The following is a 23,496-nucleotide window of genomic DNA, read 5'->3' on the forward strand; positions in this document are numbered from 1 at the left end:
AGATTGATGGAATAATTTTGTGTGTGAATGTCAGCTGATTATGTTTCTTTCCTGTGTGTTATATTTGCAAAAATAATGTTGGCCACCTCAGTTGCCAATTCCAATCCTTTACACTTTACCCAACCTTACCCAAGCCTGCCATATCTTCACAGCTTCCCTGTGTCCATCCATCCCTGCTTTATTCAAACTTTTGCTGTTGTTTAAAACTCTTATATTAAAACCTTCCAAACCTGCCTTCTGTTACACTCTCTTTCCCTATCCTAACTTTATTCAAATCCAGGATTGTGATGTGGCACTACAAATCCTGCAATGGAGACTGCTCAATGACAACTTTTACATGTTTACATATGTAGGAAGGTGCCTGTAAAATCTCATGCTGGCATTTCTGTCAAATTCTCCTAGGGTAGTTTATGTTAATAGAAGAATAAAATACAGTAAAAACACATTAACAAAGCTCCATATTAAAATGTTAAATCAGCAGGAAACAGGAAGGCACAAACATGATAGAATCTAACAAAACATCACTAGGTGTTCTGGGCGAATGAAAAATGTTATGCCTAGCACTGAAGAAAGCTGGAACTACACAAGCTTCTCTAGGGCAACACAACCAAGCTAACCCTCTCCCCGTTCATATTATGCCTAAATTCAGAATATACTTGTAGAAGTGCATGTTTTCTTCTTAAATTCTTCAAATGAAAAATCTCATTTGGAGTCAAAACATGTTGGGTGAGACTCTCCTGCCACTGCTCTGGAGTAGCCATGTGGATAAAGTTGAAAACATTAGTTTTACTTCTTAACTATCCATAGACGGTTTAATCCAAACTGGAAACTGAGGTTAATTTTAACGATGGCTTATTTGAAAAAGCCAGCGTCAGAAACCATGGTTTGACGTTGGCTTGTTTGCGGGTGGTGCTGTGGGTTAAACCACAGAGCCTAGGACTTGCTGATCAGAAGGTCTGCGGTGCAAATCCCCATGACGGGGTGATCTGCCGTAGTTCAGTCCCAGCTCCTGCCCACCTAGCAGTTCGAAAGCGCGTCAAAGTTCAAGTAGATAAATAGGTACCGCTCTGGCGGGAAGATAAACAGTGTTTCCGTGCGCTGCTCTGGTTTGCCAGAAGCGGTTTAGTCATGCTGGCCACATGACCTGGAAGCTGTACGCCGGCTCCCTTGGCCAATAAAGCGAGATGAGCGCTGCAACCCCAGAGTCACGACTGGACCTGATGGTCAGGAGTCCCTTTACCTTTACCTGTTTGTACAAAACCTTAGCTAAATTAACTACAGTGTGCCCCTATTCAAACAAAACAATAAACTGTAGTTACTTGAAAATGGTGTTGGGCGCTTCCAAGTTTCTTCCAGCGGGAGAGCAACAAGCCTGAGTTTCCTTCATGTAAAAATCAGCAGAGGGAGCCTTCTTGGTAGTTCGTCCACCCTTGGGTTTTGAAAGGAGTGACTTGCAAGAGGGAATTCTCTGTGGCAGCCCCTGAGCTGAAGAATTCCCTCTCCACAGAGCTGCATCTGGCACCCTCCTTGCACAACTTTTGTCCTATGCTGAGGAATGCCCTTCTCTATATGAAACCTGCCCTGGAACCTTTCTGGTGAAGAGAAGGTTGTTGTTATTAACAACACAATGGTACTAACATGAGAGATATGTCTATGCATGACAGTTCACCAGTGGTGCTTTATATGTTTCTCCTTAGGTTAGAGATAATGGTAGATATTTATTTAAATTTGCATACCGTATTTTGCCCTTCACAGAGGCATTGCTCTGTGCTTCTTCTGGGGTAGTTTGTCCGTCTTTGGTTGAACAGCCAACTAAAAGAAACTAAGAGTCCTGTCCTTTTATGGGGGGTGGGGACTGAAGATTGAAGCAAAGGATGACACTATCCTTACCCTTGTGACATTGTACAGTCATTTATGTGCAAGGACTGGAGAAGGTCAGAAGCAAGAGTTTGTGAAAAGCATATTGACGAAGCTCGTTTTAAGAAGAGTTTTTCATTAGAATTTCAATGCCAAAAGTAAGCTACTTTGAGTGTAGATTCATTATTTAGAACAGGGACGCCAAATCTGTAGTTGATCTAAATCTCCTCCTCCAAACTTGCTGTTAGTTCCTCAGTACAATAGCAACACACACCAAAATTATTTATCATGACTATTTCTCCCCATGATAGGACAAGGATCAGCTCTTTCTGTGTGGGGGGTGCATATTAGTAAAATGGCAGGGAAGGTTTAAACACCTTTTCCCAGTGTCTGCCCCCTGGGAAGATCTTTTTTAAAAGTCAGGCCATCCAATCACGGAAGTCACATGTTATGTTGTTTTGACATTTAATGAATGGATTACTAGTACTAAAGCTTCATATGAAGTCAATCTGTTGCCTTTTAAAGCTTGCCCTTTTGCATTATATAATCTGCAAAGGTCAGTCCCAGCATACATTCCGATTATTTTCTAAACAAACAAACAAAAAAAAAAACAGGTAACAGATTGCAAATTGCTGGATGCTATAAAACTCCATAAATTGAATAGGAATTGTGGAAACAGCCCACAGGAACTTTTTTCTTTTGCATAGCTCACAGTCCACGGCCCTGAATCTCCAAAGATCAAGTACTGCAGTTTGCTATCTTATACATCACTGAAATAGGCATGGCTACTCTAAAAAGTTTTGTTTGATTCCAGTTCCTACAATTTCTATGTGTCTGTTTCTAGAAGACAGTGCTGCTTTTAAGTTTTGTCAGCAGTCTTGTTTTTAGGAAAACTGAGTTCGTATATAAAGAAATGTGGAAGTAAATGTGGAGCAACTTCCCTATAAGGAAGGGTTACAATATTGGGTGCTCTTCTTTTAGTTTAGAAAGAGGGTATAAGGAAAATGTCTGGGGAATGTTTGCCATAGCATGCTGAAGTCCCAAGCCCAGATCCTGCTATCTCTAGGTAGGGCTAGGACAGACCCCTAGAGTCTGATTTTGTATAGGGCAGTTTCCTATTCTATAATAGAGGAACATAAAATTATGCCTGGAGTGAAGAAGGTAAACAGAGATGTTTTTTCTTCCTCTCTCATAATATTAGAGCCTACAATCATCCAGTGAATATGAGTACAAAATACTTGGGACAGACTCAAGGAAGCACTCCCACAGTACTGGAGATTGTGGTGGAGAAGATGTGATTCAGTTCACATTTAACAACAATTTACTTCATTTATGCTTACTGAAACCATAGATGAACTGAAATGTAATTGTCCTTCAAAATTTGCACTTCTCCAAATTGTGCAGTACATTTCTCCAAACCATGTAAACAAATATGCATTTACTAGGCAAAGTGTGCCTAAAACCCAGATATTCTTAAAAATAGTCTTAAAAAATAACATATGAAATGCATTATACAGTATTAGGAGAAATTCACACAACGCTGATGAATTTTCATGAAGCCTTTTTTCCATTTTTTTTTAAATCACAAAAAGATGTGGAAAACTGGACTTGATTGGGGGGAAAATTAGAATCCAAAATAGACAGATTAGTCTATAGCTACACAGCACTTAGTTAAACTATGGAACACGTTACAAAGTGTAGTGATGCCTTTACAAAGGATTTGGACGATAAGAGTTATCAGTGGCTACAAGCCACAATATCTACGCTCTATCACCATAGTCACTGGGAATCTCGAATGACTCCTATCCTGTTTGGGAGCTTCTGATAGGTATCTGGCTTCCCACTTTAAGAACAGTGTGCTGGATGAGATGGGCCTTTGGTCTGATCCAGCTGGGCTGTTTTTATATTCTTACGTATATGTATAAAATGAGAAGACACAATTAAAATTACAATTTTAAGAAACGCTGGTAAGTTTTTTATTAAATTACCTTCAATTGAGAATTTTCTTTTTCTTCAGCATGGTTGCTGAAAAATATCGTTCTATGGCTATCAATATAAAATTTCAATGCATGGTATGAGTCATAAACCCCAAAATATCAGGAGAAATACTGCAGAATAATTTGTTTACTGTCATCACGTTTAGAAAGTTTTAAACTGGCACAGATTCTTTACTGCCTACGGTTATTTCATGTAGATGCCGCTATTGCTAAAAGAAAAGGTAAATCTGAATATGAGTCAAGAATACAATGTGAGCTATTCAGAATTAAAAATAATTGAATAATAAGTGATGCACAACATAATCCAAACAATGTACTCTAGAAATAATTCTTACCTTATTTGAATCAAATATATTAAACACTGTCTCAACATAGGTATTTGCCTGATCAGTTGGGTTATCAAGACCAAGGAGCCTCTTGCATTCATACATGCTGAGTTGTCCAGACGGGCATTCTTTCATGAATTTTGCATACCAATGATGGTTTTCCATAGCAACAATCTCCTCAATTGATTCATTGCCACCCATCTTGTTGTAAGATGCTTGTTCTTCTCTTTGCTCAAGTCTGCTTCTACACAGGAATCTACCCTCACTATCAATGGCTCTCATCCAACTGGGATACACAAAGAAACTACAAACCCTATAGCTATTGTAAACCTCTTACACATCATTATAGATGTAGGCTGGGTAAAAATAGAAGCCAAGTGGGATTACGTACAGCAATCCATTTTAATATGGGTGGATTTCATTGATAAGTGCACTCCCATTGAGTTACAAAAATAGCAGTAGTCTTCTGTGAGGACCATAAAGAAGACTGATCGCCAAAAAATTGATGCTTTTGAATTATGGTGCTGGAGGAGACTCTTGAGAGTTCCATAGACTGCAAGAAGATCAAACCTATCCATTCTGAGGGAAATCAGCCCTGAGTGCTCACTGGAAGTACAGATTCTGAAGCTGAGGCTCCAGTACTTTGGCCACCTCATGAGAAGAGAAGACTCCCTGGGAAAAGACCCTGATGCTGGGAAAGATGGAGGGCACAAGGAGAAGGGGACGACAGAGGATGAGATGGTTGGACAGCGTTCTCAAAGCTACCAGCATGAGTTTGACCAAACTGCGGGAGGCAGTGGAATACAGGAGTGCCTGGCATGCTCTGGTCCATGGGGTCACCAAGAGTCAGACACGACTAAACGACTAAACAACAACAACAATTGTCAAAATGGGGCATCATTCAGGCTCAAAGGAAACTGATATTCCATCTACCATTAGATGTCCTATGAAATGTTTTGCATGGGCAGGGAACAAAATACTGGTTGCCCCAGTGATGGTCTGAAAGTGCCCACTGTAAACAGCATTCAAAAATTCCCATTGTTCTAGGCGCGTTTTGCAACAGGGAATTTTATTAATGCGAGCTGTTTCTGAGCTCAGGTTGCAGTACTGAGCCAAAGTTTTCAGATTAAAACTGCCACTGCTGGAAGAAAAGGATTTTTTTCCTGCCTCCCCACTTCCAGCCATTCTCTGAAGACTAGAGAAGAGACCTTCATAAGAATATTAGGAGGGTGGGCAGGAAAAGTATGGCTTTGTTTTTTGTAGTCTTCAGATGAGGACTAGACCATGTGAAAAATGGACATAAGATTTTAGCTGCAGTTCATTTTCAGCTTTGTATTCTTCTTATGATAAAGCGCACCTAGACGCACCACTGCGTCGCCCATAACCTAGGTTTAAGGTGCCATTTAGCTCCTAGCTTTCATATCTCTGTTTCTAACACTGACTGTAAAATGTGCTAGCAACCAGCGGTGCTCTTTGCCTCCCAATAACTGTAGCTCGTGTGTTAACAGTATCCCTTCTTCTCCTTAAATATGCCTAAGTTTGTATCCCATGTGCTGATTCCACCAATATATATTCTGCCCCGAGAAAGGCAGTCCTGGGACCTTGCTTTTGGCCAGGTGAGTAGCTGACAGCCTGTAACCCAGCTGGCAGTGTTCCCCTGGCCAGGGGCTGGATTTCAGTTTGGTTTGATTCAGTGCTTAGCCAGGGCTATAGGAGAATGTGGGAGCCCATCAAGATTTTAGAAATGCTGGGATGAGTTCTGTGTTACACAAAGGACCAAACTCTACCAGCACATCCCTACAAACATGTGTCAAAAGAACTGAGGAAGAGTCTCAGTGGACTTCGCCAACTATCTAATCTAGCACCCTGTTTCCAGAGTGGCCAATCGCAGTGGTAGACTTTGCGCTCTCAAATTTCAGCGGTGTCCTGTGTGATGCTAAAATTTGGTGCCCCCTGCCTCATGCTCCGCTCTACAGCATTGTGTTGGATCTTAAAAGTGAATACCTTGTACTGAATTCTGCCCTTTATTTCCTTAACTTGCATTGTGGATGGTTTCTTTGCTACTAAGAGGGTAGTTTATTGTGCCATTTCCACCTCAGTTCAAACATGGCTCTTATTCAGTTCCCTCTATTTAGGTAGTTTCCTATTCCTTAAAAGATATTAAGCATATAACTTCTTGGAAGAGGATTCATTAATTTGTCAAAGAGGTAATAAGAAAGACGCAGCAGGGCTCCCAATCTTTAAGCTTTATGGCATTAATTTTATCTGATTAATTTGATTATATCTGGATCACAGTTTTCACAACAAAATTCATCGGCCTTGTGCAGAAGTTACACTTATCAGTTATTGAGCTAATAATTATTTTGCCATCAGATTTCCTGATCTATGAGCCACTGCACCACAAAATATCTCTAAGCATGGAGGGTGGGGGTGGCTGCTCACAGTTTCCACAATAAAATTAATTGCTCTCATGCAGACATATTCTTGGTTCATGAGATAGTATCTGTATTTCCCCAAGTTACCTGATCTATGAGCCACTGTACCAGCAAATATATGTTTTAGGTATGGGGATGGATGTGTGTTTGATGTGCCATCAGTGTTATGAATGGTGATGCTGTATGAGCCTCATGATTCAGCAACCTTAGAATCTAGATTATGCTGAAGTAGCTGCATACTTCATTTATGCTGAAACGGCTGCCACTGTTGATGGTGCAGTGCTGTACATTTTGGGATGGTCCATCAATGTTGAGGGGGGAAATCCTGCATCACATTTCTTCTCTGTCCTTTTCCTGTGGTCATAATTCAAACACACACTATTTTACCCTAAAGTAACTTCCATTTAGGGACGTGGGTGGTGCTGTGGTCTAAACCACAGAGCCTAGGGCTTGCCGACCAGAAGATTCGCTGGTTCGAATCCCCGCGACAGGGTGAGCTCCCGTTGCTTGGTCCCTGCTCCTGCCAGCCTAGCAGTTCAAAAGCACATAAAGTGCAAGTAGATAAATAGGTACCACTCTGGCGGGAAGGCAAACGGCGTTTCTGTGCACTGCTCTGGTTCTCCAGAAGCCGCTTAGTCATGCTGGCCACATGACCCGGAAGCTATCTGCAGACAAACGCTGGCTCCCTCGGCCTATAGAGCGAGATGAGAGCCGCAACCCCAGAGTGGTCCACGACTGGACCTAATGGTCAGAGGTACCTTTACCTTTAACTTCCATTGAATACAGTGGGACTTACCTAAGAATATACATAAGAATGCAGCATGAGGGTGCTTATGGGCTTGCACAAGTTTAGCGAGCTTTTTATTCTCTTTGGAACATTCCCTTTATTCAACACTGCAAACTACGTTCAAAATAGGCCCATGTTTCCAAAAGCAATTTAGAGTACGTATTGGGCCAGGCAGTTCTCTAAGGTGTGGCCTCTTTCAGCAGAGATGGAAAGCCCATCTTCAAAATCCTGGCTTGTGCTTCCCTTCTATCAAGAAGAGCTGACTCCATGCTTGGGGGGGGCATTGTCCAAGTGCCCTTTTGTGAACCTCCCCATATATCGCCAGGCTCTCTCCAGCCCTTTGCCAGTGTTCCCTTTCTGGTGGGGAGCACTGGTAGTGGCATACAAGAGCAATACTCCAGGCAGCTGAATCGGGAAACTTGCCATTAGAATTCCCCACAAAGCCCTGGCATGATACTAGCTCAGGAGCATTGTGGGATATTAAAATGGTGGGCTCCGGACCTAGCTATTTGGTGCCAGTTGGAGCAATGCCTCCCTCCATCCCCAGAAAAGGCATTAGTGGCAGATCCTGCTGGGGTCTTGATGGCTGCCTAATATTACTAATAATAAAGAGCCTTGGGTGCTAATAAATGTCCCTTTACTCTTCAGCAGAAAAGATTTGCTTCATCTTAAGAGGTGTAGAAAGAGTTCTCCTGAGCAACAGGAACAGCTTCACCCTGTCCCTTGATAATCACACCAGTCTATCAGAGGGAAGGGAGAGCCCCTTCTCTCCATTTTCCTACTATCTAATTGTTGCAGCAGTTGCCCTTTGGAGGTCAACAGATGAGACCAGAAGGCAAGCAGTTTCGGGGCTAGTTGTATTCCCCCATGAGGGAATGACAGCTGCATTCTCTTCTGAGATGTAAGAAATTTGGTTTTACTCCTGTTCAATTATACAATTTTGAATAGGCCACAGCTCCGTTTCCAAGCAGAAGCTTCCAAATTCAATCCCTGGTATGTCAGATTCATTGGATTCTTGAAGGAAGCACTGGGGTGTCTTTTTGCCTAAAGAACAAAAGTGCTCTGAAATTCATGAGAATGTAAGAGGCGACTGGATCAGGCCAGGGCCCTATCTAATCAAGCATCCTCTTTCTCACAGTGGCCAACCAGATGTCTATGGGACACCCACCAGTAGGATCTAAGCTCAACAACTCTCCTCTCCTTCAGCATACTGCCTCCTATGGTGGAGGGTAGACTATAGTCATCCTTGTTAGTAGCCACTGATAGCCTTTCCCTCCATGTCTTAAAAGAGACTATTGAGCTTCCATATGGAAACTTTCCCTGGTTGGGGAAAACTTCCCTCTGGTGGACCTCTGCCCTTCATCAGGCGGCTTGGCAGATTGACCTGTCTGTGGTAGCAGAACACCAAACAGCACCAGGTGGCTGGATTGAGTCAGCTTTTGAGTTTCCCACAATGCCTCAGGGCATGGGCATTATTGGAGGTTAAAAGTGTGGCTAGATGCAGCCACTGGACGATGCTCATAATGCCAAGTCATATTATTTTTTTAGGAGCCCAGGGCAGGTAACAGCAGTAGACCCCGCACCTGCTCAAGGCTGCCAGGTGTCAACACCATTCCTTTTTATTTTTCATATACTACAATCTTTGACAAGAGAAAAACCTGTAAACACGGATCTAGGTTTTTAGGTCTGCTAGGTCTAGCTGCTTGCTAGAGATGGGCACCATCCCTATAACTATTCTTTGAGTTGAAAATAATACTGGAGAACACGATTTGTACTATTACGTCCTTGTGTTTCTCTTATCACTTCCTCAACTGTGCACCACTTTCTTCCACCCAAAGTGCATCTAAGAAAGCTCAGGTGATGTGACAGCTGTTAGTGCCTCCTTACCACTACTGTGACTCCAGTCATTTTGCAACGGTTTTTTTATGTTCAAGTACCGACCAACTTAAGAGTTCTAGGAACACTGTTATACATGTCATCAAATTAGAACTGTGGTGTGCCCCAAAGAATAGGGGTAGCTAACGCTGTTCAAGGGCCTGAGTCATGTATAAACCCAACCACACACCTATGTTTTTGTAGCTTCCCAAGCCTCTCCCAATTTTAGTGATGGACGCAAAAATAGTAAGTCCTTTGAAGGATATGCAGTTGCTCCTTGCAGTTCATTCAACAAGTGGAGAGGGGACAATGAGCATGGATCAGCTGAGGTGGGTTATGCCTGTGTGTGTCCTCACATGTGGGAATGTGCATGAGTGTGGGGTGGACTCCATCCACCACACTGACTTTCAAATACAGGCTAGATAGCTTTGGGTTCAAATCCACATTAGGCCAACAATTAATTGGTTATCGTCAAGGCAAATCCATACCCTTTTGCCTCAATTTATCGCCTTTAAAATAGAACAATAGAACCGTTGGCTGAAAAACTAAGACAAAATTGGAAAACTACTGTGTATTCTAAGTGCACTAGAGTCACTAATAACAACTGATTTATTAGATAGCAAACAAAAATGTGTCATTCAACACCATGGTGCAAAATTCCAGAAGAAAAACCCAACACCACTTTTATATTCCACGACAAACCACATCCATTCTCTATCACATGGGAATGTTTCCTAGGAATGACTGAACAGAGTTTAAATGATTTGATTAGAAAGGACTTGATGTCTAGCATATTCCCCAGGGAGCCACAGAAATGCAATTGTCAAATAAGAAGCTGGATTTTCAAAAGAACGGGCTATAAATTGGCATTTCTTTCATTTCTAAGCATTGCATTCAATGAAACGGTATGATGCCGAGATACATTTCGAAGCGTATTCAAAGTTGTTTAAAGGTGGTTTTTATAGCCAAAGTACCAGCAGCGAGAACAATGCAAATGTAGAAGATAATTATACCTTACCTTATTCATATCAAAAGTATGAAAGACTTGCTCAACATACTTATTGGCTTCTGGAGTGAGTCCTTGTAGACCCAACACTGATTTAAATTCATGTAGACAGAGCTGTCCAGAGGGGCATTCCCTCATAAACTTTGTGTACCAGTGGTGAATTTCCAGAGCATCGATGTCATCCGCAGACCCATTGGCACCCATAATGTCCAACATTCCAAGTATCCTCGTTTGATTTTTTTAGTATATTTTCATCCAAGTGATTTCACTGCCCAGTAGCAATTGCTTTGCTTATAGCTACCATTCAAACACCAACATGCCATATAAGGAACGAGCTACCATAAACCTCTTTACAGCTTACTGCAGAAATAGGCTATGTATATATAACTTCCTAGACAGATTACCTTCAGTACCCAGTTTAAATACAGAAAGGTTTTCTCAGTGGGTGGCAGTATCTCCTCAACCAGAATAAAGCAGTACGATATCTGTGTATTTATTTGTACAGTGCATCGTACAATGATCCCAGCTGTCTTCAGTGTGTGTATAGATGTTGTTGTGTTTTAAATATCCTGCATTGATAGGGGTAGGACCTTTGATGCACCTTCCAAAGCTCTGTTTCTACCAGGCTTTGATATAAGTAGCAATTGGGGGGAAAGTTTTCTTAGTAGGGTATTCTTACCTTACAGCAGGCTTTCTCAACCTGTGGGTCCCCAGATGTTATTGAACTACAACTCCCATCATCCCTAGCTAGCAAGGCCAGAGCTCAGGGATGATGAGAGTTGTAGTCCAACAACACCTGGGGACCCACAGGTTGAGAACCGCTGCCTTAGAGGGTCTCTTCTAGGACTTTGCTATCGCTTTGGTGGCACAATTACTTTTCTGTTCTCCTAATCTTTAACGTTCTGAATTTTACCGTGGTCTTTTTAAAAATAATAATAATTGTAAGCCTTATTACTTTTTATGTTTAATTACACCGCTTTCATTGTTATTATATTATCTTGTTGGAAACCAACCAACCAAACTCTGTGAACTATTTGGCTGAAGGGCAGTATATAAATGTACAAAATTAACTAAACTGACCTCTTTTGGATACCTCCAGACTGGTATTAATTTGCAGGAGTGATTCAAATGCAGAATGGAGTGCTAAGTTTGTGCATTTGAAGTGGGTTAAAGAGCTGTGTTGTCCCACTTCCCAGGAATTTTTTGCATGTTTGGAAGGTAACTGGGAAATGCATTGAAAAGCGTGCGATGAACAAATGATTAACGGGAAGAGCTGTAAATACCCTATGCATATGGGATGAAAAAAAGAATGAATGCTGATGGTCACATCACTGCCTGGTGAACAAATCGGAACAAATGCTCAACAAAGACTGGACATAATCCAACCATGCTGTAATGTTTGTACAAGCAAATCAGGACGAATGTTGAATCAACAGGTTATCGGGAGGAGCCCTTTCTTAAAACAACTATGAGACCTTGTTTAATTGCATGAACTTGGCAGGGTAGCAACTTGCTCACACTGACTTGCTTCTTCGGTGACAAGGGTAGTATCAAACTTCCATGTTTAGGACATGCTATTATGCCAATGGACAGCTGTTTATTCTGGCTTTCCCCAGTTCAGACTTTATTCCCTTTATTGTATTTTCTTTTCCCCTCCTCTCTGATGTGTAAAAACAACAACTGTTTTGCAGCCTCTTAAAAGACTAACCTACTTATAATGGCATAAGATTTCATGAACAAATGGAATCGAGTCCGTGACAGTATATGGCACCTATAACTAGGCTACTCACCTGAAAGTTGCTCCTTATGTGTTTTGACTTTACCGTTTAAATCACGAGTGGGGAACCTTTAGCCTGTTCAGATGTTATTGGACAACTCCCATCAGCTACAGCCATCATGGCCAAGCTGATGGGAGATGTCTCAGCAACATCTGGAGGGCCAAGGTTTCCCCACCTCTGGTTTAGATTGTTATCATGAGGACAAGGCAAAGCAGCATAACAAGAGTGCATCAAAAGATCTAGAGTTTACCCTGGGTTACATTCTCCTTGTCATCACATTACTGTGAAGTTAAGTACATAATGTACTTTAAAAGTCATACTTCCCCACTAAAGATGCATATATAAAAGCTTCCTGCATGAGTTTGACTAAGCTGCGGGAGAAAGTGGAAGACAGGAGTGCCTGGGGTGCTCTGATCCATGGGGTCACGAAGAGTCGGACACGACTAAATGACCAAACAACAACAACAACACAGGAAAGTTCCCTGTCTCTAAGATCCCAGTGGCTTCAGGTGTCCTCAATATTTGAAGGTGGGAGATGACCCACACATTTTCAACAGTGGCACTATGGGTTCAGAATTCCTCTTAGAATAAGTTTATTTTCTCTCTCTCTCTCTCTCTCTCTCTCTCTCTCTCTCTCCTCCCCCCTTACTTCATGTTGGTTTTCCAATGCCAAGCAAAGGTGGTGCTGTTTCAGCAGCTGTTTGGAGTTCTCTGGGTGTGAACGGCATTGCTCTCCAACTGCTGTATCAGGTTTTTCTTTTTGATATTTTGCTACTGGACTGTTCTGCTGTTTATATGACTGGTAGGGTGGGGGCAGGCATTAAATCATAAATGGTCCACTGTCAACTGTCCTCAAGTGCCTTTGGCAGAAAAGGCCAGATCAACATACTTAAATAATGGATAGATTAAAAAGTGATAAAATACAAAACTTGAAACAACGATTCTCATTCTCTAAGATAATCGAGGCAGGCACACATAGAATTTGGAAGCCCCAAATGGTTTACTTTAAGTCTCTATGGTATACATTAATGTCAGTTGCTTTTTTTTCTGGTGACACCATCAACCTGTGATAGAAAATGAATATAATTCTTCCTTATATTTCCCTAAGTGGGGTTAAGTTTTAAAATGGAGATACAGGCAAAATTGTCTCCTCAGAATTAGGCATCAAAGCATCCCTCTTATAGTTCCCCACAAGAAGTATAAGTATGAGTTTAAAAAAGGGAAGGTGCCTTTCTGAGAGCGTGACCTCAGGATCCTTTGGTAAACTTCATGCCTGTAGCATGAGCCATGCGGTTTAAATGGACTGTAAGCCTATAAAAGAGATTAAAAACAGATGAATAGTCTCAAATACTATGGCAGAGAGCAGGTGAAATAGACAGCAGGAGCAATTCTGGTTTGATGTCATTGAGAATAAGATCCAAGTTGCAAGATGACTGTATGTTATCACTAGACAGTGGCATTTTGATGATTTTCAATTTATACTCAATGTGTGTCTTTTCTTAGTGTGTGTTTTTGTGTAGGTACATACACACAGAGACACAAACACCGCTAGAGATGCCAATGGCGCATCTAGTCCAGAGTCTTGTTCACATGATGGCCAACCAGGTGCCTCTGGGATGCCAAAATACAGAAGCTCAGCACATCAGCCCTCTTCCTGTTTGTGATTCCCAGCCACTGGCATTCAGAGGCATAGTGGATCTAAGAAAGCACCAGTGTGTTCATCATTAGCATTCTGAATGCATCAGAATGTGCCCAGCATGGCAGGGAAGCATTTGCTGCAATTCCTGTTCTTGGTGCATCTGTACTGATTCATGCACACCTACCCTGCAACTTCAAAATTATGGTACATAACTTCAATGCTTGGCATAAGAGCATAGTGAATCGGGGGCAGCATCCAAAAGGACCTCATCCTAAGAATCATTTTGCTTGCAATAAGAAATATATATTAGGTTAACATCCAAATCTGCATCTGTTATTGCAGGAGGAAAGCACTCAAACTAATCCCCATGAATTAAATGTTTCAAGTTGTATAAATACACATCAATTAACTTCAATCTGTAACACTTGGCAAGTTGAGCAAACTGCAAATTATCTTCCTTTATTATGCAAGGTGATTTGTATCATGAATACGTTGAAATGAAAAGCTTTAATCTCTGTTGTGGGGGTGGGGAACAAACCCCAAAAATGCCCACTATTTACATTGATAGAAGTTAACATATTACGTTTAGTGAGGTTATTATTTCCAAACAAACAGAAATCACTTTTAAAGCAACAACAAATGTTTCAGGGTGTGTCCCCCACCCCACTACATAATATTCACAAGGACCCATTTGGCTGAACTGTGTCCACAGATTTGTGTGGAGTGTTCCACTGAAATGAAGAGAAACTACACAGCAGTAGTGCAAGTAGGGCTGGATACAACACCACCAAAATATGGTAGGCAAAGAACAAAACATACTTAGGATGACACCATCCATATCATTTCCTCTACAAGCTCTGCTATAATATTTAAGGTTTCAAGGAAGACTGTGTCCTGCATGGCTTGTTTGCTATCTATTTATATTTTTGACCATACATTATCAAGTGCTAAGACACTTCCCAATTTCTTCATGGAACAAAGAAAGTTCAGCTTAATTTTGTGGTGTTAACTGTTCACAGGGACCAATGCTCTCACGTCTGTCTTCCTTCAGAGCCTTTTCTAGGATGCTGTCAAGGTCTTCCTGGTTATCTATTTGAAGATGCTGAAACAGAATGCAGCAAAGAGAGACATTATTATAACATTAATGGGCTCCACGGAAAGCAACCAGAATAAGCAGTCAGTCAGCTCCTTAGGCCCAAACTACACAACACAGGCAACTGTAAGTAATGGAAAAGACAAATTAGAAGGTGCATGGGAGATAAGCTATTGGGGGGGGGGGAGGGAGATGATTTGGAGGGAGTAAATGGTAGTTGGGGAAAGGGCCATCCCTCAGTGATAAGTAATCTTTGTTTCTTCCCTGGCAGGGCTGTTCGGCTACAGTGAATGACCATTTCACGTGCCCCCATGAACTTGTGTTTTAGTGGAACTTGCGGTTTGGGTCTCAGCATCACAGCTTTATAAAATTTCTGTAATTATAACCACATAATCTCATTTCCAATAAGATTATCTTCTCATGAAGATAAAATTATTATAAACATGACAAATGGACAAAGGGTAAAATCAGTTAAGTAGTTAGTATTAAAGAGAATTTCTAACACTAATGATTAGAGGAGGATTGGAAGAAAATTATGGAGTATTATTAGCGTTAATTTGATTTTTATAACCCGCCCTTCGCCATAAGGTCCCCAGGTGGGTAAAACCAGGGCTTTTATTCAGCTGGAACACAACTGAATTCAGTTCTGGCACCTCTCAGGTGGGAACCCTTTCCATTATAAGAGGACAAGGGAGGCGTTCATGGTGAGTTCCAGACCACTTTTGCTAGAAAAACCACTGGTGAGAACAATTTAAAATACAAAATTGGAAACTGTTTAAAACAAATTATAACCACAATAACAGGGTTGGTCTCTCTCTCTCTCCCTCCCTCCCTCAACTGTCAAAGGCCAAAGCTATGGATTCTGGGGATGTGAATTCTCTGTGTATCCCGATTAACAGGGATAAGTGGGATTTCTGCGTTGGACTGCTCAGTTAATAAGTCATCTCAAGTTGGATCATGGACTCCCCGAGCTACGAAATTGCCTACTGGAATCACCTGTCCAAAAAATTCACAGCTGTCATCCCCCCCCCCCCCGAAATAAAACCAAGTTGTTGGGGAAACACCTCAAGAGGGTAGGAAGAGGTGAGGTGGGGACAGAATGGAGGGGGCGTGACCTCTGCCCAGCTGAGTTGCTGCAACACTCTGAGATAGGGAGAGGGAGAGGGGGCAACAGCAAGGTGCAAATGGAGCTAAACTGGTGCTCCTGATGGTGCGTCAGGTATGTGGTACAGCCCAGCCACGCCATGTGCTGCTGGGACGGGGGAAGATATCTTTCATCTTGACAAGCTTCTAGCTTCTAACTGTGGTGAATCGTTTTCCTAGGGTACTGCAATTGCAGTGGCTCAGAGGATGAATTAAAAACCACATTTGTTTTTCACATGGGTCTGTCCACCAACTGTCAACATTAATCCACTCCGGAAGGTCTGCTATGCTTGCAAATTTCTGTGAGAAGGAAGGGGGGGGGGAGTAGCCATTTTTAGATTCCCTGTTACAGTGAATGAAAGGGGAAGGGAGCTTTGTTTCTAACGGATCTAATTTGGTCCCCAACAATGCGTTGAACTGGCAAGGTACCAAGCATGGCTGCTTTTCAGAGATACAGATATAGATTCAAGTTGAATCTCGTGACTGGCACACACCGCTTAATGGATGAAATGGTGGCTCTGACAGTAAATCTTCTACCACCACAAGTGACCTACAGCATTTCTCTGTCCATATTGCGGCCATGTTAGAAATATTAGAATGCATCCTATTTTCTCAGATGTAGCAAAACCAGTTAATCAAACCAAGCACTGGAATAAACTGTCAGCACTTACTGGATGGATGCGCAGTAGTAATTGTGCTACTTTCTCCTGCAGATGCTTAATTCGTTCTTCTGTCGCTTTTATTTGCGTCCCACACAGACTAATCTTTTTTTCAGCAGCATGCTTGGCTAGAAGCCCATGCTGCTTTATAGACAGGAGTTTTTCAAAAAGTTGTTCATCATATTGCGAAAAATACTGTAACAAATATTGATACCCTTGAAATTTTAGTGTGGACTTTAAAAGCAATTTCCCCTCTTACACTCTAATATACAATTTGTTCGTCCAACTAATCAAAAAGAAGCCACAAGATATATCCATGTGGTAAATGTATCATCCACCCCGGTCTCAGAATGCTGCCCAGGGCAGCGAGAGAGTCATTCATTTGTCAATAGCTCTGCCATCCCCTCGGGATGAGAGCTCTGCTCTTGAAATTATAAGCAAATGGAAATACAGGGGGAGTTGCTTAGTGGTGGCTGAGTGGCACTTTATACAAGCATAAAGGTAAAGGTAAAGGGACCCCTGACCATTAGGTCCAGTCGTGGCCGACTCTGGGGTTGCAGCACTCATCTTGTTTTATTGGCCGAGGGAGCCGGCATACAGCTTCCAGGTCATGTGGCCACCATGACTAAGCTTCTTCTGGCAAACCAGACCTGCGCATGGAAATGCCATTCACCTTGCTGCCGGTGCGGTACCTATTTATCTACTTGTGCTTTGACGTGCTTTTGAACTGCTAGGTTGGCAGGAGCTGGGACCAAGCAACGGGAGCTCACCCCGTCGCAGGGATTCGAACTGCCAACCTTCTGATCAGCAAGTCCTAGGCTCTGTGGTTTAACCCACAGCGCTACCCGAGTCCCTCTTATACAAGCATAGAGGTACATTATTTATGGTCTTTAAAGAAAATACATGGCCAAAGATGGAGGATGGTGCTGAATAGGCTTGGTGGGAAGAGGAAAGGGGGCAATTCCAAAAGGATTGCAAGAGACCTTTTTCTGTTTACACCACAGGTAATCATTTTGTGTAGATGGTTACCAGTAGGGTAGTTGTACTGTGGAGTGGTAGCTTCAGTTGCATCGTCTCCATGCATCTATTCCAGGGAACAGACAGATAGGTGCACCCCTCAGCCACCCAGATCCAAATTGGTGGTGAAACTGGAATTAACCGCAGGATAGGAGACCATACCATATCAACATTGCCTAACTAACACACCTGTTAAGGGCATAACCCTCAACAGCTATCACTTCCTGGCAATTTAGAACTTGAGTGAACAGGAGATATGAATGGGGTGGCATCAACCAACATGGATAAGTCGCAAAGTCAAAATGTGACAAAAAATGGCAGACTACCTAAAACTTTTTTTGAACTGACTGACAATATGGACTTGATTGACATCTGGAGGACAAAGAACCCCCTGGGAAGAGAGGGAACATTCTTTTCTGAAGCCCAACTGACATGGACAAGAATCGACCAAATATGGATAACTAGAGGTCTGGCACCTAAGACGAGAAAGGTGGAAATCTGCCCAAAGACCTGCTCCGACCATAACGCTGTAAAGATAGACATGAGATTAATTCCAACCGGCTCCTTTAGATGGAAGATGAATGACAATTTGTTTAGAGATCAGGAGATTACCAAAAAGGCCCAAAAAGCTCTGAAGGACTACTTTGAGATAAACTTGAACACCACGGTGGAAAAAAGAATCATCTGGGATGCAAGTAAGGTGGTTATGAGGGGGTTTCTGATACAACAGAACGCTCTAAAGAAAAGAGCACAAAATGAGAAAAAGGATAAGATTTTGGAGAAAATTAAAGAATGTGAGAAGAAGTTAAGATTGAAACCGAAGTCAAAGGAGATTTTGAAAGTAGTTAAATTTCATCAAGCACAATACTCCAAACTGATAAATCAAGAAGTGGAGTGGAAAGTTAAGCTAATGAAACAAAGATCATTTGATTCGGCAAATAAATGTGGAAAACTGCTAGCATGGCAGTTGAAAAAGAGACAAAAATTAAATACGATCACTAACCTAGAGATTGAAGGGAGAAATATTCAGAACCCTGCGGAGATTAGGAAGTGTTTCCAGAGATATTTTAAACAACTATATACTCAAGGGCCGCAAAACGAGGTGGAGATAGAACAATTTTTGATAAAGAATGGACTACCAAGGTTGTCCCAAGAAAATAGATCAATCCTGAATTGCAAAATAACACGACAAGAGATTGAAGTTGCCATTCAGAATATGCAATTGGGCAAATCCCCAGGGCCAGACGGGCTTACCTCCAAATATTATAAGACACTGAAAGATTACTTGATACATCCACTAATGGAGGTTTGCAATGAGATTATGGAGGGGAAGAAAGCACCGGAAACGTGGAAAGAAGCCTTCATCACATTGATACCTAAATCAGAATTGGAAAAGACACAACTTAAGAATTACCGTCCCATTTCCCTTCTAAATGTGGATTACAAAATTTTTGCAGACATCTTAGCAAACAGATTTAAAAAAGTTTTAAGTGAAGTGATTCACAAAGATCAGGCAGGCTTTCTCCCAGGAAGACATTTGTTTGCTAATACAAGGAATATTATTGATATTTTGGAACTTTTGCAAACAAACATCAATACAAGAGTAGTGTTAATATTTATAGATGTGGAGAAGGCCTTTGATAATATTTCTTGGAAATTTATGAAGAAAAATCTGGAAGGGATGGGAGTGGGACGGGGATTTGAAAATGGGATAGATGCAATCTATTCAGAACAAAAGGCTAAATTGATAGTTAACAATGTGGTGACAGAAGAGTTTAAGATTGAAAAAGGAACACGACAAGGGTGCCCTATTTCCCCTCTGTTATTCATTTCGGTCCTGGAGGTGCTCTTGAATATGATTAGAGACCGATTAGGGACCGGTTGGTGGAAGGAATTCAGGTCGGAGCGAAACAGTACAAACTTAATGCTTTTGCAGATGACCTAGTTTTGACCCTACAGGAGCCAGAATCTAGTACGAAAAGGGCATTACAATTGATTCAAGACTTTGGTCGGGTGGCGGGTTTTAAATTAAACAAACAAAAAACTAAGGTATTGGAAAAAAACTTGACAGCTTCAGAGTCAGAAAGGTTTCAGAAAGAGACAGAGTTAAACGTGGTTAAAAAAGTAAAATATCTATGGGTGAACATAACAGCAAAGAATTTGAATCTATTTAAGGACAATTATGAAAAGTGCTGGTCAGAAATTAAGAGAGATTTAGAAAGTTGGTCAAGACTGAAACTTTCCTTGTTGGGCCGAATTGCTGCTATAAAAATGAATGTATTGCCAAGGATGCTGTTTTTATTTCAGACTTTACAGATTGTGGATAAAATGGAGTGTTTCGGGAGGTGGCAAAGAGATATCTCTAAATTTGTCTGGCAGGGCAAAAAGCCCAGAATTAAGTTTAAAATATTAACTGATGCTAAAGAAAGAGGGGGGGGGGGGGGTTTGCCCTGCCAGACTTAAGATTGTACTATGAATCAGCAGCTTTTTGCTGGCTGAAAGATTGGCTGCTTCTTGAAAACACTGATGTTTTAGATTTGGAAGGATTTAACAATGCTTTTGGATGGCATGCATATCTGTGATATGACAAGGTTAAGATTCACAAGAATTTCAAGAACCATATTGTAAGGAAAGCAGTGTTTAATGTCTGGACAAAATATAAAGACTTATTAGAAAACAAGACCCCAAGGTGGTTATCACCGATGGAAGCTAAGGCTGTGAAAAGACCCAATATGGAGGTCAAATGGCCTAAATATTGGGAAATTCTAGAAAGAGATGGAGACAATTGGAGATTGCAGAGTTTGGAGAAACTAAAAGATAAAGTGCGAGATTGGTTACATTATGCTCAGATTAAAGAGGCTTTTAAATTGGATAAAAAGTTAGGATTCCAGGTGGAAAAATCCAAACTGGAAACAGAATTGTTAGAACCTAAGACTAAACTACTTTCAAGAATGTATAATTTGCTGCTGAGGTGGAATACATAGGATGAAACGGTTAAATCAGCCATGATAAAGTGGGCACAGGATATTGGGTACAACATCATGTTTGCTGACTGGGAAAAGTTATGGACCACCGGTATGAAGTTCACGGCATGTAATGCCTTGAAAGAAAACATTATGAAAATGATATATAGGTGGTACATGACCCCAGTCAAGCTAGCAAAAATATATCACCTGTCAGATAATAAGTGTTGGAAATGTAAGGAAACTGAAGGAACGTTCTTTCACCTCTGGTGGACTTGCCCCAGGGTCAAGGCCTTCTGGGAAATGATATATAATGAGCTGAAAAAGGTTTTTAAGTATACCTTCCCTAAGAAACCAGAGGCCCTCCTTTTGGGCATTGTTGGCCAGAGGGTGTTAAAGAATGACCAAACATTTTTTATGTATGCAACGACAGCAGCAAGGATACTTGTCGCCAAATATTGGAAAACTCAAGATTTGCCCACGCTGGAAGAATGGCAGATGCAACTGATGGACTACATGGAGCTGGCAGAAATGACTGGCAGAATCCGGGACCTGGGAGAAGAAGCAGTGGAGGAGGATTGGAAGAAATTTAAGGACTATTTACAAAAACACTGTAAACTATAGGAGTGTTAAGAAGGATGAGAGATTCGAAAACAACAGGGCACCATAAAGCTAGTTGAAAAGATTATGAGAATGAGTGAATTGTATGAGAATAATAAATTTTGAATAAATATTATATTAAAATTAGGTGTTTAAGATCTAGATAAAATATTCAAAGTTAGGGACAAAATATTGAAAATGTGTATAATAAGAATGGAAACAAGGTGATAAGTTGCTGGCTAAAGTTTTATTAATGTGGAATGCAGGAGCGGGAGATGTGAGGAAGTCCAAAAATGAAGAAAAGATGGTTATTACAAGATGTTAAATTTTATGTTTGTTTCTTTTAGTCTGTTTTTTGTCTATTCTGTTTCCTTTCTTTTTCATTGTATTAATAAAACTCTTAATAAAAAATTTAAAAAAAAAATAGAACTTGAGTGAACAAGGAAAAAAACCCTTAACACAAACTGCAAGGGTTTTTGTTTGTTTGTTAATTGTATGCAACAAAGACTGTTCTTTTTAGACATTCATTGAAGATGCCAGCCTCCCATGCGTTGCATTTCTCTTCATAAATCTCACATGCCTATGACTGATCCAATAGAAAATCATTTCAGAGAATATGAATTGGTTGTATTAAATAGATTTTACCTGAATTATGTCCACAGGCACAGCCTTATTCCGCTCAGAATCCCTGTTCAGCTATTGGCATAAAGGAAACAAAATGCCTAGACTTAGAAAATGGCAAGAAGGGTGAAAATCTTGTACGGTAAGATGCAAAGCAGTAGCGTGGAACCTGTGCCCCACAGCAGAATTTCATCCAGCTTGAGACATCCAGTGCTCTTTCCCACACTGCTCCATCAGGAAATGATTGACTGGGGGAGGAGCACTGGATACTCTGCATGGAAAGTGGGTGGGTGTGGGAGCCCAACAGTGTTGGCTTGCCCCCACTTGGCTCCTTCCTTGGCTTCCTCATCTTCTTATCAACATCATATCCTGTCTTCCAAGTTGGAATTAAGAAACAGAAGTTCCAAATGCTGAAGAAAATGCAAAATTGGAGCAAGTGTCCTGAAGCTGAACAAATGAGACAGCAACATTATAGTCCCTAAACAACATACTCGGAACAACTTGCGCCGCATACCTGAAATCTGAGTGGTTAAGCGTCCTTGTTCTCTTTAGACTAAATACAAATAGTTCCAGCACATTCCCACAATTTTTATATAATTCAAATGTCCACTCACCTTGAACATAGATAAAATGTCTTCAGGGGTCATGGAAGAAAGATGTTCTCTTGTAAGATTGCATTTGGGTAAAAAGTATAGCAGGATCTCTCTGGAAAAGACAACAATTGCAACATACCAAAACAGATCCTTCCATCATAGGTTAAAAAGGCTGAATCCAATGTGTGGGGAATTTTTAACATTCCTCCCATACTGTTTTCTCACCAAGCGTAGCAAAAGCTGCCATTTGCTCCTGAAATGAGGGTTTTGGATAGAAAATGATGCACGGAAAAGGAGCTAAACTGCAATTGTTCCATGATCTTGACTACCCACCCCCCCAACATAGCTGTGCTTTGTTAAAAAAGAGGACCTAACCACATTTCTGAGAGTATTTCATATAATGTGTAATTTGGCCTTGAGTGCAAATGCACACTTTCAAAAACTAGGTTCAGTGTTTATCTAGCCAGAATGCTAGATTTTTATCAACTGAGTATTTTTTTTTATAAAAAAAAAGTAAGGATCTTGATGGAATTAATTACTTGTCTGCAAAAAATAATAATGCTGAAAGCCTTAACAGAGTTATTAAAAATATTTTAAAGAATCCATACAAGCAGCTATTCTTGTTGACCATATAATCTATGCCTTAAACTGGTCCCTGGAGGACCATTTCAATGTCAATTCCACACAGTAGTGTATATTCATTAAGTATTTCACAGTCCAATAGGCCCATCACTCAGTTGCCTTCTTGATTCATATTTAGCATGAAATTAGGCCTCAAAAGGTCCTTGTTAGGATACAAGGACATCACATTTGGCTGCAAGACTGTACCTTTAGGAATACTTACTTGATGCGAGCTGTCAATGTTTCTACCATTTTGTTTTCAGAAATGCTCTGGGGATCCCCACATGTGTGCAAAACTGCATCATTAGACTCCTGCTCAGCAACAAGAGCTTGCTCTTTGCTGTCGTCTTCTGAAGTCTCCATGGAGTCACTGAACAGACATACCACAAAGATCAATTCAAGGACCATACCCCTCCTCCCAAACAGGGAAAGAACCATAGCTGTGGGGTAGAACACAGGCTTTGCATACTAAATTCCTGGCATGCC

At 41.1% G+C, this 23,496-nt stretch overlaps 2 protein-coding genes across 7 annotated transcripts in view; both read right to left on the reverse strand.

Moving 5' to 3' along the window:
* Positions 1–10,557, reverse strand: part of GUCA1C (guanylate cyclase activator 1C) — a gene marked incomplete at its 5' end in the record, with an annotated part of 46,125 nt that extends 35,568 nt beyond the window's left edge. The window contains one exon of one of the 2 annotated variants that reach the window (XM_079974459.1): positions 10,296–10,557. In XM_079974459.1, the coding sequence (XP_079830585.1) occupies positions 10,296–10,499 (204 nt within the window). Of the gene's footprint in view, positions 1–4,189; positions 4,382–10,295 lie in introns of those variants that run through there. The other variant, XM_079974460.1, reaches the window with a different exon arrangement.
* Positions 10,558–14,133: 3,576 nt separating this feature from the next.
* The window catches only part of MORC1 (MORC family CW-type zinc finger 1), a 52,868-nt gene continuing 43,505 nt past the window's right edge, over positions 14,134–23,496 (reverse strand). For 4 of the 5 annotated variants that reach the window (XM_079974359.1, XM_079974358.1, XM_079974360.1 and 1 more), the window contains 5 exons: positions 23,234–23,380; positions 22,411–22,501; positions 21,821–21,871; positions 16,608–16,790; positions 14,134–14,802 (listed from right to left, as the gene is read on the reverse strand). In XM_079974359.1, coding sequence (XP_079830485.1) covers positions 14,692–14,802; positions 16,608–16,790; positions 21,821–21,871; positions 22,411–22,501; positions 23,234–23,380 — 583 coding nt within the window. In that variant the 3' untranslated portion in view covers positions 14,134–14,691. The remainder of the gene's footprint in view (positions 14,803–16,607; positions 16,791–21,820; positions 21,872–22,410; positions 22,502–23,233; positions 23,381–23,496) is intronic. The other variant, XM_079974361.1, reaches the window with a different exon arrangement.

This window comes from Podarcis cretensis (assembly GCF_951804945.1).
Source record: "Podarcis cretensis genome assembly, chromosome: 4".
Taxonomy (NCBI): Eukaryota; Metazoa; Chordata; class Lepidosauria; order Squamata; family Lacertidae; genus Podarcis; species Podarcis cretensis.